At 39.4% G+C, this 16115-nt stretch overlaps 1 protein-coding gene across 1 annotated transcript in view; it reads right to left on the reverse strand.

The window, feature by feature from the left end:
- Window positions 1–11894, reverse strand: part of cpxm2 (carboxypeptidase X (M14 family), member 2) — a 31445-nt gene extending 19551 nt beyond the window's left edge. The window contains exons 1-3 of the mRNA XM_051417667.1: window positions 11209–11894; window positions 8284–8385; window positions 1084–1193 (exon numbers count right to left, since the gene is read on the reverse strand). Coding sequence (XP_051273627.1) covers window positions 1084–1193; window positions 8284–8385; window positions 11209–11491 — 495 coding nt within the window. The 5' untranslated portion in view covers window positions 11492–11894. The remainder of the gene's footprint in view (window positions 1–1083; window positions 1194–8283; window positions 8386–11208) is intronic.
- Between the last annotated feature and the right edge of the window lie 4221 nt (window positions 11895–16115).

Consider the following 16115-nt stretch of genomic DNA (forward strand, 5'->3'; position numbering starts at 1 on the left):
CAACTAAACAGATCTGAATGGAATATGAAGATGGTTTGGCCATGGAACAAGGGATTACTTTTTGGTGCCAACATCCAGGTGCAGAACCAGGACTTTGGCAAGTATTCCATAATTGGATATATTTATTTTGCTGCAGGATAGGGATACAGTTTTTAACTTTCTAAACATTTCTATTATGATAACAACACATTTAGAGTATATGTGCTATTTCAGTCTTTTCTGGAATTTCGGTTGTTCATTGTTTTCCTGCCAGCCTAATATCAAAATAAAGTTAAATTCATCACAGAACTGTTGGTGGCTGGAATCTAAACAATCTGTAGCAGTAACAAAAGTGGAAATAAACCAAGTTCACTGGCTACAGGCCTGATTCAACAGGCAACATCTGCTTTCTATGTGTTTCTCCTGATTTACAGATAATTGTTCTCCAGAATGGACATTATCTCTGTCCCTCTATGATCCCTGACAGGCACTCACATACAGAGACAAACAACAAATCCTTTGTTTTGTTGGTTTCCTGAAACATAATGCCTCGCCGTCTTGAGTGAATTAAGAGCATGTGTGTGTTTCATTAATTGTTCAGTTGGATTCGGAGCAGCGCAGCCTGGAGAAGATGAGGCTCGCTGCAGTCTGTACAGAGGCTAATACCCTCAAAGCACAGCTAGCACTAACAGGAAATACCTCTTCTCCCAGATGCCAATCCTTTTTATTAGGTTTGGGGATGTGCCCCTGGTTTGATGGCAACACTATTACTTTCTCTGTTGAGTTAGCTTTGGAGTATTAAAATATGCAGCGAGCTGAAACAGAATGATAATGTCATCCACATTTAACTGAGGCAAAAGCCAGTTATCATAGCTGATGTCTTTTCCTGGAGCTTAAATATGAATTTAAACTGATCCAGAAATTAAAAGATACTATCTCGCAATCATTTTTCATTTTTTTTGTATTGCTGCTTTATGGAAAAATATGATTCACAATACATGAAAGCTTCCAAGGAAAGGTGAGATTGCCCAGGGTATGATGCGGGCCCCAACATTTCTGGTAAGCGTGCCCAAGCTACGCCAACACTTTACATATCCCTCTTACCTGAATATTAAGACGACCTCTGTGTGCACCAAGGCCGTAGCGTTTCGTTGTTGAAGCGTGAAGCTGGAAATCATCAATCTTCAATGTCTCCAGTCCCATAGGAGGGCATTCTAGGTAACGAGAATGACAAATTGGCCTGTGATAGTAATGTTATGTATCATGTGTTGCATTGCTGCACAGTACAGCTCCTGGGTCAGAGACCATACATTTGTTAATAGCTTGACTCAACAGTAATGAGCAATTTCGACTTTGCACATTGAGCTCAAATGTGTGAAGCAAACAAGACAGCAGCTGCACTCTGTGTTTGTTAGTGAGATGATATAATAATAGGTGCTGTAAACAGAAAACCTAGTCAACACATAGAGAACAATGCACAGTTTTATTCTAATAATGTGAAATGCCCAAATTAAAGCAGGATGTGATTATTATGATAGCGGCAATTATCAGTGTTGATGTTTTCTTAAGTCTGCCTCCCAACTACAAACAACAATAGCTCAGGATTTGTCTCCTTTGCAGCTAATTTGTCCATCTGCAGTACATAAGACTTTGAGCTTAAATAGAGACAAATACAGTAAGTTAATGTGTGTCAAATTAATTTTCTCAAAACCTGAAAATGAAAACTACAAAATGTGAGCATGTGTGAATAAAATTGAGTTTAACAGTGTGGTGGAGGCTTTGATGTCTTAACTGCTATGAATTTCAAAACATGTCAGTCTTCATGGATGATTAATGACTGTACACTATGAACGCTTCATTTTTTTTTTTTTTAATTTAGATATGCACACCTATCACAGCCATCTTGCCTCTCTATCCTTAATGCATGATAACATTGTTTAAATGACTACAGCAATATCATAAAAGGGAGAAAATGGGAAATTGCAGCTGCAAACGTGTCTGTCATGTTCAAAGGTATTGGTAAAAAGATAAAATATGATCAAAAGAAGATCTTTCAATGTCAGAAAGGCTATTTGAGCTGTTAATCATTTGTTTTTTCAGATGTTATGAATCCACAGACTGCAGATTTATAAAATACCAAGGTTGGATTACTTAAGGTTTATTTTCATATTGCTGATCACCTTTACTTAATGCATGCCCACTGTATGCTGAAACACTGGTATGCATGCTAACTGAGAGGGGTTTGGTGCCAGTCCTATTAACAAATATTGGATCTGACAAACAGGTCAAAATCATAAAAAGTTGAGTGACCCCTCAACACCTTTCGCTCAACATACCTATAGTTCCTTTAAAGCACTCCAAAACCAGAACTGTAATTTTCAATTGCACTTCATAAAGTTGTGGGACACAAGCTCCAAAAACACTGGATCCTGGATTGCCATTTTGTTTGTTTGTTTGTTTCTGGGTTTTCTTTAAATTGAAATAATCCTGATGACATCACTATGATCTCATCAGGGTTATCTGGGTTAATTTCTAAGACTTAACTCTCAGACTTGTTTCCAGTGGCTGAAGAGGCCTCCCCATGACTAGTACAGTGATTGTGATATGTAAAATCAGTGGAGACACAGCTGTGAGGCACAGTGCTGTACTGTATGAGCGTTGTGATATCGACTGTGTGTGACCTTGATGTTTTCCTCTAGGCGTGTTGTACAGTATGGCTCCATGTTTAGTCATGCAGAAATGCTACAATGTAAACAGTACTCATCTTGACATAGAACATGTCATTTAATTACAGTTATTTGAGTTTTGTTTTGCTTAAGTCCTTTGTGAAGGATTTTTTTCCAGTGGCATGAGATCAATATACAATATATTTTTTTCCCCCAATGGAAATTAAGTTCCATGTATACAGATGTTTTCTTCATGTGAGGTGCTGTCATGTCTTAAACCCTGAGACAAATATATTATATATTATACAAATAAATGACCAGGAACCTTATACTGTTTGAATATATTGTACACACTTTCCAGCTTTATACATGTTTAGGCATGTGTATTTTATTCTATTCTAATTTAAACATTTGTATAGCACAAAGGGGCTACATCAATAAAGGATTATCTATCTATATATACATTTGTGATATATAGAGAGTGACAGGAAAGGGGGAGAGAGAGTCTAGGTACATGGGATGCCAGTTCTACCAGATCAGCTACCAGGGAGCCCTGAGGATTATGTTATTTTATCTAATTTCATTATGCAACCCTGTGTTGTGAAATGACAATAAATTAACCTGATACCTTGATATGTTTTAGAACTAATATAAGCCTGAGCCACGTGTTAATTACTGTAGATGATGATACTATATTTTACTGTGCAGGTATCCTCCCGTCCCAAACCAAAGAATGTGAGTAATCTACACTCATAGTTCATATCTTTTATGGGCAGCACTGATGATGGAAATTAGTAGTCATCAATATGAATCATCATCTTGTAATTAAGTCCTTGAGCATGCCAATTATCCATTAACACCCACTGCTGCCACAGCAATGGTTTGGCAGGCATGTAGTTGTATTCAAAGAACTCTGACTTTACTCTGGAAAAACACAGTCTTTAAAAGAGAATGCTGCACATGACTTAAAAATGTTCTCATTTGCTGCTGAAGGGAGTTTGTAGTTCATTTGAACAAATGCCTGTCTTTAAGTAATTGCAGAAACTAAGATGGTGTTCACTAAATAGAGCTCTTTGTATGAGATTGGCTCATCTTTTACACTACAATGGATATCACCCATTGAGGGCCAAATGGGCAAATCAAAGCTGACGTGTGAAATCCCTGTTACCCAACGGCTCTTTGGGTCAGATCAAGCTGTTTGCAGACTTCCCCGAATCACAGCGATGGAATTTCAGAGCAAGAATTTCCGATTGGGCACCGGTCTGTTTGTAAATGCAGCATATGCTGCACATGTTGCTGTCATACAGCCTTTGCCTTCACAAATGAACACCCAGAAGTTTAACAGGAACAAAGAACACAAAGGAATTTTCTAACTGTGTATCTGGAGTTTTGCTTTTGCAGGATATATGGATGTTAAGTTGGACATATAGCTCTGTAGTTAAGTATATTTAATCCATAAAGGAAACTGCCTTTGCATTTATAATTGTTCCAGCAACCTGATATGTGTCAGACACTAAAAACCGGCAATCACATGCACCAGGATTTTCAGAGAAGCCAGAGACAGAAATAAGAAAAAAAGACCAGCATCCAAAATCCACACATGCATGAGAAGATTTATGTTTGGTGCATAAAGCAAACATAGCTCGAGTCCAAATTAATTCCTGCTGTAAAACTTAAGCATAAATGTTGTTTAACAAGCCAGAGGTGTGGTATCAATATAGTATTCATAGTAACTCTATACAGCAATAAAACACGTGTTGATCTTCTTGTGACCCTGCATGCCTATATTTGAAACCCTATTGGACTCAGACACATACTGTAAGGCCACAGGCTTTCTGAATGGAGTGATCACAACATATTAGGGACAACCCAGCCCCCGAAGCAGCCAAAAGGATCAAGGTTAGCAGGACAAAAAAAATAGATGGGTGTCTGCCATGCTGCAAAGCCCTAAATCATTATCACCATCTGCATGCAATCCTTCTCAAGAGGACCCACACAGGAACACAGCATCTGGCTCCAACAATAATGTGTACCAGAAATGACAAAACAGACAGTCAAGGTCTGATATTATATGTTGCTATCTAGGCCACATGTTACTGCTGAGGTCCAAAAAACAATTTTGGGATCAAGTTTGTCAAGGTATATCACAAGTTCCTATTTCACATCTGGTTGTACACTATTGAAATACTTAAAGTGCATGAATTATTCATTTAATAATGTTTATGTAATGCAAACTGCTTTCAAAAAAAGGAGCGTTTGGCCTTTTTTTAATTAACATGTTTTTTTAGGAAACACTGCAGCAACAGTACACAAAAGTAGTGTCTTGTAAACTTAAAATATCTAAAGCAAGACCAGGTAACTTTTACTTAACAGCAGCCACTGTAGTCACAAATGGCAACTGCAGGAGAGTAGCACATTAGATTTGTAGTCTGAGAAACTTGTTTGTTTTGGTGCACCCGGTGAACAACTTTTATTTGAATGAATCAGTTTACATCTTGGAACAGGTTTCAGTTCATAATACTTGCATGAATTGGACCACAACAGTAGCACAAGTAGAGAGGAGTCATAGAGTCGGAAACAAAACTTAGCATTGTCACATACTGATATCAATCTACAGTTTAAAAATATTAATTAACATTAGCCACCATAAGCTACACACATAAGTAAATCTGGAACAGTAAATCTCCTCAGAGAGCAGCAGAGTATTTTATTAATAATGAGCTCAGATTTTCATTTGTGAAAAGAAGATAGTGTAAATTCTTTATTCAGAGTTACATAGTCTCACTAAAAGAAAAGTCATTTAACAACTCATTGTGACATCCTCCATCCTCCTAATCATCATTGCATATCATCTGCTGCACATCACACTATAATACAGTTCAACAGACCAATCAAAAACTCAGTAGCAGTTTATCAAACTCAGTCTCTGCAGCTTGACTGTGCACATGTTGCAAACTGTGATATCCAAGCGGAAATTCTGTTTCAACACATTTCTGTTGCGTCTGATGAGAACAATGAATGAGCTGTTGACACTTTTGCTGAATCAACCTTTTGTGGTTTTACAGACCCTTTTTAATGAATTCCCTATTGTTTTGGTATGTGTAGATGTGGCAGGCACTGAGGTCCTGTTACACCTCCAGCAATGGATAAGTAATTAAACATTTGGAGGCTGATCCGTTTCTAAAACTGAGTAAGGAAGCTCGGTTTTAAAGTGCATGATTTTTACACTGATGAAGCACTCAAAGTGTGACCCCAATGAATCAGCTGCTACCAGGAGACGCTGAAACAAATTTGGAAAACAGATTGGTGTTGAGTCATAGTCTCAGCCGTGAAAACATGATTTTGGGAGCCATAGCCTTCCAGATTTTGTTTGAGTTTCTTTGTGCCAGGCGTGTCAGCATGGAGTTCCCATTTTCCAACATGCAAGAATATCCAACTTTCTGCTCCCATTCCCAAGTGCCAAATTAAAAATGGCAGCCTCTCCGTCTGTCTCGGTAGGTTCCTTACAATAGCCTCAACATAAACACATAAATTCACAGTTGGCCACCACAGCCACTCTTAACCTTGCAGCTTTATTAAATACAGCTTCCCGTTATCCTAGAAATGTCTGACACTGTGTAAATAAGTTTAATAAGGGCAATATCAGCACGTTCAGAACTGTGGAAAGTCTGAGGTCAATTAAAGCACATGTGCTTTGCCCCAAATCTTGTTTTCAGTCAAGCAAGAATAATCTGTCATCGACCTGACAGGATGGCTACTGAGGCATCCTAGCTTCAAAGGCTGTAGTCATGGAGTCAGCATTGGGGGGGACCAAATCTGCTTGATAAAGGAGTCTGTACATTAGGATTAGACTGTTGTTATTTCATTATTTGGTCTTAACCATCAATTTGCTCCTTTTCTCACGGATATCAAATTTCTCTCCCTATTTGTTCCATGGTCACTCCCTGAGAGATGTTTCTTGGATTACCATTTCTAATGTGAGTGACAATGATTATTATGGCAAAAAACACTGACTCATCTCTGTACTTCTATCATCTGACTGGCACTCCTTTTCTCACTGCTCTCAACTTTCTTTTCTTCTTTTCTGAGGCTGTTCAAAAAACTGCCAAATGTCACTTCTTGTTTCATGCATGGCTGGGTTTGAAATCCCATACTAACATACTGCCTACTACATACTTAATCAGTATGTACTGCATACTAATTAGGTTACATGCTACTAAATGATCGATTAGGTGTGCCGATTGTTCACTCTGGAGTATGTTCAAAAGTCTTCTCTGTATCACATGGCTGTATCGATCACAACAAGCTCCGACACAGCTGTGGAGGTAGGTCTGACTATTCCAGAGTAATCACAACATTACAGTCCGAGCGACCATTGAATTTAAATAGTTTATCACAAATGTAAATCAATATTTCCTGTTAAGCTCACTGTAGCTCAGTAATATTTTTTTAGGCTAACTAGGCTAGGCTTTAGGTAAAAAAAGGGACACTAAAGGCTAATGTTTGTGGTTCATTCATTTGATTAAAAGAAGAATAAAGAATTAAATATTAACATCACAGATTGAGCGGGTGGTATTAGCAGCTAGCATCGGTATATTTCACTGAGAAGCAGAAGAGGAGGCTGCTGAAGGTGCTATCTTATCGTTTGTTTCTGGCTATGTAAGTTATCTTAGAAAGTTTACCTTAAGCAGTGTTTAACCAAACGGAATAAATTTGGAACAGGAGAAAGAAATGTTGCTTAAAGTCATCTGCTGCGTTGGCTGCAGTGGTCTGTGTGACTGTGGGGTGAGGGGGTCTGTGGGCGGACTGGCCGGATGGAGAGAACCCCCTCGAGTTACCCCATTGGTGCTTCTGGAGCTTCTTAACGATCGCCATCAATTTACGTTATACTGCGATATGCGCAATCTACACAGTTGATGTCTCGATTCAAATATTGTCAAAAGTGTATTTTGTGATTAAATAACTAATAATAGTAATAATAATAATAATAATAATAATAATAATAATAATAATAAATAACTGGCTAAAACCATCTGCCTTGCAGTCCACCATTGAAGAAGAGAAGCAATGTATTATTGGGCGGTTGAGTAAGTACAGGAAGATCACAACGTATACTCAGATATTCTTGCTAATTTAGTATACATCCAGGCATTTCTCACATACACAAATTCACATTTTATACAGTTGAAACACACTACATACTCAATTTGACGTCATATATGTTTTATATCAATATATTTTGTATCAATTATATTTGGGTGGCGCATCTCCCTCCCCTAATATATATTATGATTTCTGCCCTGCTGGCTTCAGTTTCACAAATATAATGTGATCCATGGAAACCAAAAACAATGCTTCATAGGCAAAGAGGACATCAGTGCCTCTGTGGCTTGACTACACTTCTGAGAGCATCATTTTAAATTGCCAGACTTTTCCTCTCAGGGAAAATATTCTTTCTGAAAACTCTTTCCCTTTCCAAAATATTTGTCATCTCTGAGAGAGTTTGTTCCTTTTTTCCCATCCTAACAGCTCCTGTGAAAGCAGAGAAAATGATCTCTGCACATTGGAGGGAAGATGAATTTTTATGAGATCATGAATTTCCCATAACAAGTGAGAGTGACATCGATTGTTCACTCACCCTCTTTTATCGAGTTGTATTGTCCTTCTCCTTCTGAGATGCTGTTTGGGGTTTTCAGGGCGCTCTTCTTGTTCTTCTCAACCTTTTTGTTGGCTGTTTTCACTGAGGAAGTAAATGACAACCCAGGAACAAAAATAAAACTTTTGAATTTTTAAAAGAGGCTGTGACAGGTTGAATCACATTTAACATTGCTGATTCATTCTTGTCAGCAAAGAGAGGGAAAAGCAATAGTGTTGACAAAGAAAAGAAGAAAACTTTGGCTGCATTGAGTCTTACACATATGGATAGATTCAGGATTGGGGACTGAACCAAGAGACAATCTCTGGGCACAGAATTTGAAAATGTTTAACTCTTGTGCTCCTTACAATAGATTAAATCATGGTAGCAAAGTCAATCTTTATTACAGCGAGATAACTACCTCAAGGTTCAAATCAGTCATGGAAATGAGAAGCAGGATGGGGGCAGGGGAGGCACATTGCAGCAGCTGAAGATGGAAGAGAGGCTTGTGCTTTTTATTTGACTGAGTGTCAGGTCAGGATAGGCCCCACGTGATAACAATCCTTCTCACATCTGAAAGCCTTTATCCTCGTCTCATTCTGGGGACAGGTTAAATCCTCAACAATGCTCCAAGCTGCATATGTGGCTCAGCGTAACGGATATAGAAGGCTATGAGATAAGATCATTTAAATGTTTGAGAGGTGCAGAAAATACTCATGGCCATTTCAGGTTGATCAAAGAAGTAATAGCAAAATAAACACAACAAATACCTGTATTAAAAAATCTACTTAAGAAAAATACCTTTAAGCAATAAAAGCAGTTTCAGAAAATTAAGGGGTGCTTTAACATGTACCAATCATTGCAAAAAACTAAAATAATAAAAATAGGTCTTCACCCTCAATTCACTCTACACGTTCACGTTGGAATGAAGGAAAATCTCCAGTATTTAAGTACTGTAAAATAAGCTTTGGACCATTGAACCAATTCAGCTTTTAGATCAGTTAAAGGTCTGTATGCAACTCTACAGGTTGAGAACCTCTTTCCCTGTCTTAATTTAGATAATGTCATCAATTGCTGACATACAAGGTTTTTCTTCTTACAGCCTTTTGATATAAGCTTAACAAAATCTCCAAAATGGAAACATTCAAGAACCAGCACCTCAAAGCTGTACTTAAAGCTGAATTAATTAAGTTAATGAATTAATGTAATTTAAAAAGTTCATTAATTAAGTTTTTTAGTTTTTATTGTTATTAATTTATTTGTTAATTTATTTGTCACTTTGGGACAGCAAAGGCAGCAGTAAACACAACATTTTTGTTATGGCAAACCAGCAATTGCCTATTTCTGTCCAACAGAAACACTAAATTAGTGAAGTTTTTGGCAGTCTGGCCAACAGATATCTAATATTCCCTCTTTTTAACTTTGTTTTGGTCTCCACCAACTCCTGCGGAAACAACTCAATAACTAACTTTGTGCCGGGTAGTTAGTGTACAGTTGGTTTTTCAAAGCTTTTTACTGAAAATAGCTGATGTTAGGTTGAGAGCTGTGAGAGTGAGCCAAAACAATAAAGTTGTGCGCTGCAAAACCAAAACAATTAGCTTAAAGGTGCAACAATGCTCTGTAGAGCTGTCGATAACTGTAGAGTAGGGTGAGGATTCTCTGTGGGTTTGTTGACTATGATTGACCAGTGACTATTGATCACTTTACACATAGTCATTTGATCTATAGTAAATATGAACATATTGATTAGTGGAGCAAGGCTTTAGATTAAAATGTAATTACTTCCTGCATCTGATTAAGAGTTTTCACTTTCTGGTCTATCATCAACTAACAAGATGTATATATTTTTTTGACTTTTATTTTTTAAAAGTCCTTGCAGTCTAGGCCTAAAAACAACAGTTTATCTTGTTAATACGATGCAGTATGACGGAGGTAAAACAACTCTCATCAAAAGAGAGCAGTGACTTTTGTATGTTTCACTGTATTCCTCTAGTCCCACCTGCAGCAGGTATCCCTGCTGAGACACGTGAAGCCAGATGCCTGAAACATGAGGTCACTGTTGACAAAGCTGCTCTAAATTATCTACCGCCAACCAACCAAAGCCCTAACGCCTGTTACTATCCTCCAATCACCTGGCAAGATCTCAAACATACCTACAAACCTGCTACTGCATGTGCTGAGAGTCCCATTCAGAGAGCTGTGAGCTGTACATTTCTATATGAACATGCTGTGTCTCAGCTTTGGGGAAAAATGTGGATTTCACGTGTCCTACGTGTAATGCAGTCCTGACCTCTGCCGTGCATGAGGCTGTTAATCCTGCTGTCGTGCAGAAGCCTCACAGAAACATGGCTCTGATCTATGCGTTCAGGGGATTGAGGAGGACTACCTGACAAGGTCATTGTTGTTGTTTTTTTCTCTGCACATCCATCATGTGAATTGAATTCATCTGCTCCTCTGAAGTCCCTCAAATATTGTTTGAATTTGTCAATCAGCATGAGTGTCTGGGGCACATTAGCAGACTCTGAAAAATAAACTTCATAAATACTAACCTGCAACTTCCAACTTTCAGCCTCACGTGGCACTACAAATTTCACCTGAAATGCACCAAACCAGGTGTTACACTTTATGTAACTTTTGTTTTACTGTTTATTTTAGTTTAGTAGCAACACTGACTAATAAAGTTACTTCAAAGTTTTCCGCAAAACTTTAGTTTTCTAACTTAGAAGTTGCAGCCACACAAACCTCTACTGGCAGAATAATTATTCTTTAAAAATCCTTATCGCCGATCGATTGCCCATGGCACTGATAAGATGAAGAATTTCTAGAGTAAAAATAAAGTTTTACAACTGTATACACAAGAGAGCTTGAGACACAAACTATAAGAAAAGCAACACTTTTTGTCCTGCTAAGAGATGGCAGTTCTTTTACCTGATTTTGCATCAGCTGTGGTTTTATCCGCCTGCCTGCTGCTGTCTGCCTTTCCCTTGGGCACTTTCTTGGCAGGGTTTTGGCTGTGGTGCTCATGCCTGTCAGGTATCGAGGCCACAGGCTTCTCCAGCATTTGGACCTGGTTGTACTGATCTCTTGTCAGCAGCTCCTGCATGTAATAATCCTCATCCTCACCGGCAGAGCCATGGCTGAGGTCTGCAAGCCCCATGAGGAGTCCCAGCAGAGCCAGGAGGGTTAGGAGGCTGAGGCGCTGTCTTGTCATGACCCGGGGGATTATCTCCAGCTGAGAGTCCCAATGCCGTCTCCAGAGGAGCCTGCTGCTGCTGCCGGGCTGCGTCCCATCAACTGCTCCCCTTCCTCTCCCTTCTCACTCCAACACGGAGAGTTCACAAAGTTCCTCAAGCGCTCCAAGTCACTGACGAAAGCAGCGGAGCCAGAGGGTCCATGGACGCCTCAGCCTGGGAAAAATGCAGTGAGGGAGGGAGAAGCACACAGAGCAGGAGATGAGGTAGAGGAGAGGGAAGAGGCAGGGACACAGGCAATACAGTTCTCTCCTTTAGATGCTGGCAGGTGACTCAAAAAGAAACAGTTTTTCTTTTTCTCTTTCAGATTTAAACCAGTCCAGGCTGCTGACACAATGCAGAATAATTTTAGTGGTGTGGGTAGAAGCGAAATGGGGAAAGAAATCTCTATGGTAAACATACATTGACACATTCAGGATCTCCTTTCATCTCCATCTCCTCCCACTCTGTCTGGGGCAGGCGCAGCTTTAACCAGAGGAAAGTTTTTTCTTGCCTGCGGGGGAATCAAATCGGGGACTCAAACAGCTCTTAACCAGTTTGCAATTCTGTGTGTCCAAAGGAGAAGCAAAGGCGAGCCTCTTGATCCATGTAGGGGTGTGTTTGAAGTCCAAACTGGCACAATACATGCATTCCCACACAAACAGTAGCAGTCATCTGCCCTTTTCAGTTTGAAAAGTAAATCACATCGGGTGTACAGCTGTTAGTGTTGTAAAAGTGCACCTATTGGGTTCAATGTCAGCTAACACCGCATGATATCCCTTTACCGGGAAAGATAATTAACTTGTTGCTCCTCTGTAGCTGCCTCATTTGCTGAGGCTGTTCTTGTTTCAGCTAAGACCTGTTTGGACTCCGCTCTAATTTACACATTGACAAGCGGCTCAAATTTAGGAGAATAAACTCTCCGTGGAGAGTTCAGGCATGTTCCAACGCAGGGATGGAGCGATGCCCTGTGTGTCACAGCTCATCACATCAGTGCTGTCTGTTCTTCATGAAGCTTTCTCTCTTTTTCTCTCTATCGCACACACACACACACACACACACACTCAGAAACTAGCTACAGCAGCCGACAGAGCCTTACTTTCACAAGAAGACAATAACAAATCCCAAAGCCAGCAGTCAAACTGACACACTCCTGATTAAAACCACATTTTGTCAGCTACAAAGATTTATCTTTAAGTTAAATTGTAGAGAAAAAAGATAAAGGTTTCATTACAAGGGCCCCAACATGTTATCTCTGGCATTTGAGAAGCATTTGGAGTTATTGCTAAGCAAAGAAATGTCTCGCCTTGGGCTTAGTCATAAGGAGAAGTGGGATTTCATGGAGCCATTCGCACAGCTAATAAGTACAGCTTTTGACATTTCATCAACCTGAGGCAAGACAAACTAAGGCAAAGATAATAATCCCCTAACAAGCCCAGTGCCCCGCCTGGACGCTGCCCAATTTAAACGCACTGGTTCATTACACATAATTGATGTGGATATACATTGCATACAGGAAAGTCCAAAAAGGTTGTATGGAACTCAGACCTTACACCTGAGATTGAGAGGACTAGTGAATGGTTGCTTAAGGAGGCTGGGGTTGCAGGCTAATCACAGAAGTACAGGATTTGGAGTGGGTGGACAGCTCGAGGCTGGAAGACTCCATGCTCGGCTGGCACAGCCTTTCGCCAGCTAGGCAGGCATTCGCTGTTCGCCCACTCCTCATCTAGACTACACCCATCCTAATTTGTCTGGGAGGAAGAAGAAGGGAGGAAACGGAAGGAGGGATGAGACGAGGGAGGCAGCCAACAGAGCTGAGGCATTTCACCTCAAAGGCTTTGAGACACGAAATATCCTTCCTCCCTGCACACCTCAAAACAACTGTTACTCTCAGTGTCAGGTTTCTCTGAATGCATGACTACACTGTAGCTGCGATCCCTCTAGAGACAGGTCGACATTACGGGAGCGATCACATTATGGCATGGTGAAGGATTTGTAAAACAGCATCTGAACACAGTTTACTTTCTGTCTGTTCACCACCATTTAATTACCACCATTAAGATGTGGATGTGACAAAAGTTGATTGCACCTCAGAACTCAGACGGTTTGGAACAACCTGCTCTGTATCTGTAATCTTTGCTTACATTTCTTGCTTAGTTTTTGCTTTATTTTTAAAAAAACTTTTTTACAGACTTGCTTTTACCTGCAACTTCTCCTTCTCTTGCTTTAATTTTGTATTCTTATGTCCGTCTTGTTGTCTCCTTTGTTTGCTTTGATAAATGCTTATAAATTATAATCATTATTGTTGTCGCTGTAATAAATTTGCTTATACCAAATATATACCCTATTTATGTCCCATATTTATCTTTTACTGGCTATTACAGTGATTTATGCCACTGCACACACAGCTTTCACAGAATGTACGGTATGTACTGTAGTTTAGAAGTTACTTAGACACAGTCAAAATTTATTAAAGCATGAAATGATTTTCTAAACTTGCTGTCTAAACAGCCAGAATGTCCGCATTAAAATACCCGCTATGGTCTGAAACAGGCAGATCAAACATTCGCTTATCATGCTGTGGAGCAGAGCAGCTTGAGGCATGGATGTTGTGACAATAGCTGTCTTTCTCAGTGAAGAACACCCAAGGTGGGAGAGTGATGGCTCCTGCCTCTCTTCATAATCTCTTAAGGGGGGAAAATCCCTGGTTGAATTCTCATTAATTGGACATCAGTGCCCAGAGTGACAGGTTAGAAGCTCAGTGGCAAATACCTCCCTGCTGCTGTTTTGGCACCTAGTAATTGATGGAAAAGGGGACTGGCTTGAGACAGAGAAACTGAGGGTGGAAAGAATGATGTATAATCATATTGTACTGTTCAGCAGGACATGGCGAGGCTAAATATTTCCTGACAAACAAAGCATAATTAGTGACAATTGGGACTTAAAGTGAGACATGCAAAAGTATATGTAGCATCACACTCAGACGCTGTGTATTTTTTTATTTAACTTAGTAATGGATCCAGAGTAGCTTGGCTTTTTTGCATGAGGGGAGAATCTGATCCATATCTATAAATCTTACACATTCTGTACACACGGACAAAAACTTATGCATGCAAAAACATTTTGTGATCATCCATCAAATACAACCTTCAGTGTGTCAAACGGGCTTGTGGCCAATATTCTGATGTTAACAGTTTATTGAGGACAAACAGGTACACTCCTGGCTGACAGGGACAAACCTGCCTTGTCTTATTTATTTATTTGTTTACATGTCCACTGAAATGTAATGTGACACATTTATGGAACCAAAACGAGCCATATTACAACCTTGGATTTACTACTTTAAAGCATGTGCCTTTCAATATGGATGAAGCTCAAATCCTGGCATTATTAATATTCGGACAGGCAGGGAAACTAAATCTACAAGCTAGTAAGTTCACCTTAAACTGAAAGATAAACATGTACTGAATCTTTCCACAAGGATGACATTGGTGCTGTCAATGTTGAATTCAATGTTGGTGCTATGTAAATTTAAATAACATAGACAAGCAATAAGTACCAGTTGTACTGTTCTTCCTAGATTTTCATTTGGAAGCTTGAAGGGCATGTCACATCATATTATTTTCAACGTTATGTATTTTTAAACACATCAAAAAATCATTTTCTGCATAGTTGTGGTTGTATACTTGGCACTGTTGTTGCTGTGATCATTTTTGTATGATCAGAGAAGAAGGTAAAAGGCTGGAGTTATTTCTCCTGTGTCCATGGAAACTGTGAAACGTGGCGATGGTCAATTTGTTAGAACGGCACACATGCAGAGCAGTATGCTTTGAATCCCGAGGTCTGTGTCGGCTTATGTTTTCCCGGTATCCTTCTTGGAACTCAGCAATCCCAACCTGTTTTGCCACTCTAGTGAAAGACATTTTTATTTTTAATATATCCAATGTTGTAACTTGATAAAAGTAGCCGGATCATACTGTCAGGGTGGTGATATTTCTTTCATGGTGTCTCATGCCCACGTAGATTTAAGATATTTTGCAAATAAAGGTCAAGATCCAATATTAAACCTCTCTGTGCTTCTTTTATTTGATTTTAAGCCGGTCCAGTTGATCCAGTTTTGATTTTGTTATTTTAGACATTTTATACCTTTTTCAGTACAGCACAGTGAGATGTTTTTCTTTCTTTTGGTTTTGTATTTACCACACACAGAATAAAAGCAGTGTCAAACCTAATATTTTGTGATATTTAAGTTCTGGAACCATTCCTATTAAAGAGAGAAACCCCTCACAAGGAAAATGCTTTCTCCTGTAACTCCACTGTTGTGTCGAAGCACAATGAACAAACTGCAGGTTCAGATTTTTTTTTTTTTTTGTTTTGGTGCCTGAAATAAAACGCTATCCCCTGAGAAGAGCAAGCCCCCAGGAAGTGCGCCGGTCTTTGAAGCCAATTTGACATGGTGGCCAAACCGTGGAATTACAACTCACGTGATGCGCAGCGGCCCCAAAAAAGAGTTCATTCAGGCCAATAGAGACAAAAAGTACTTTGGACATCTGTCTTTTACACTGGCAACAACCTACTTTTATGGTTTTCTACTTTCTGCATTGG

The sequence above is a fragment of the Dicentrarchus labrax genome, unplaced genomic scaffold (genome assembly GCF_905237075.1).
Source record: "Dicentrarchus labrax unplaced genomic scaffold, dlabrax2021, whole genome shotgun sequence".
NCBI lineage: Eukaryota > Metazoa > Chordata > Actinopteri > Moronidae > Dicentrarchus > Dicentrarchus labrax.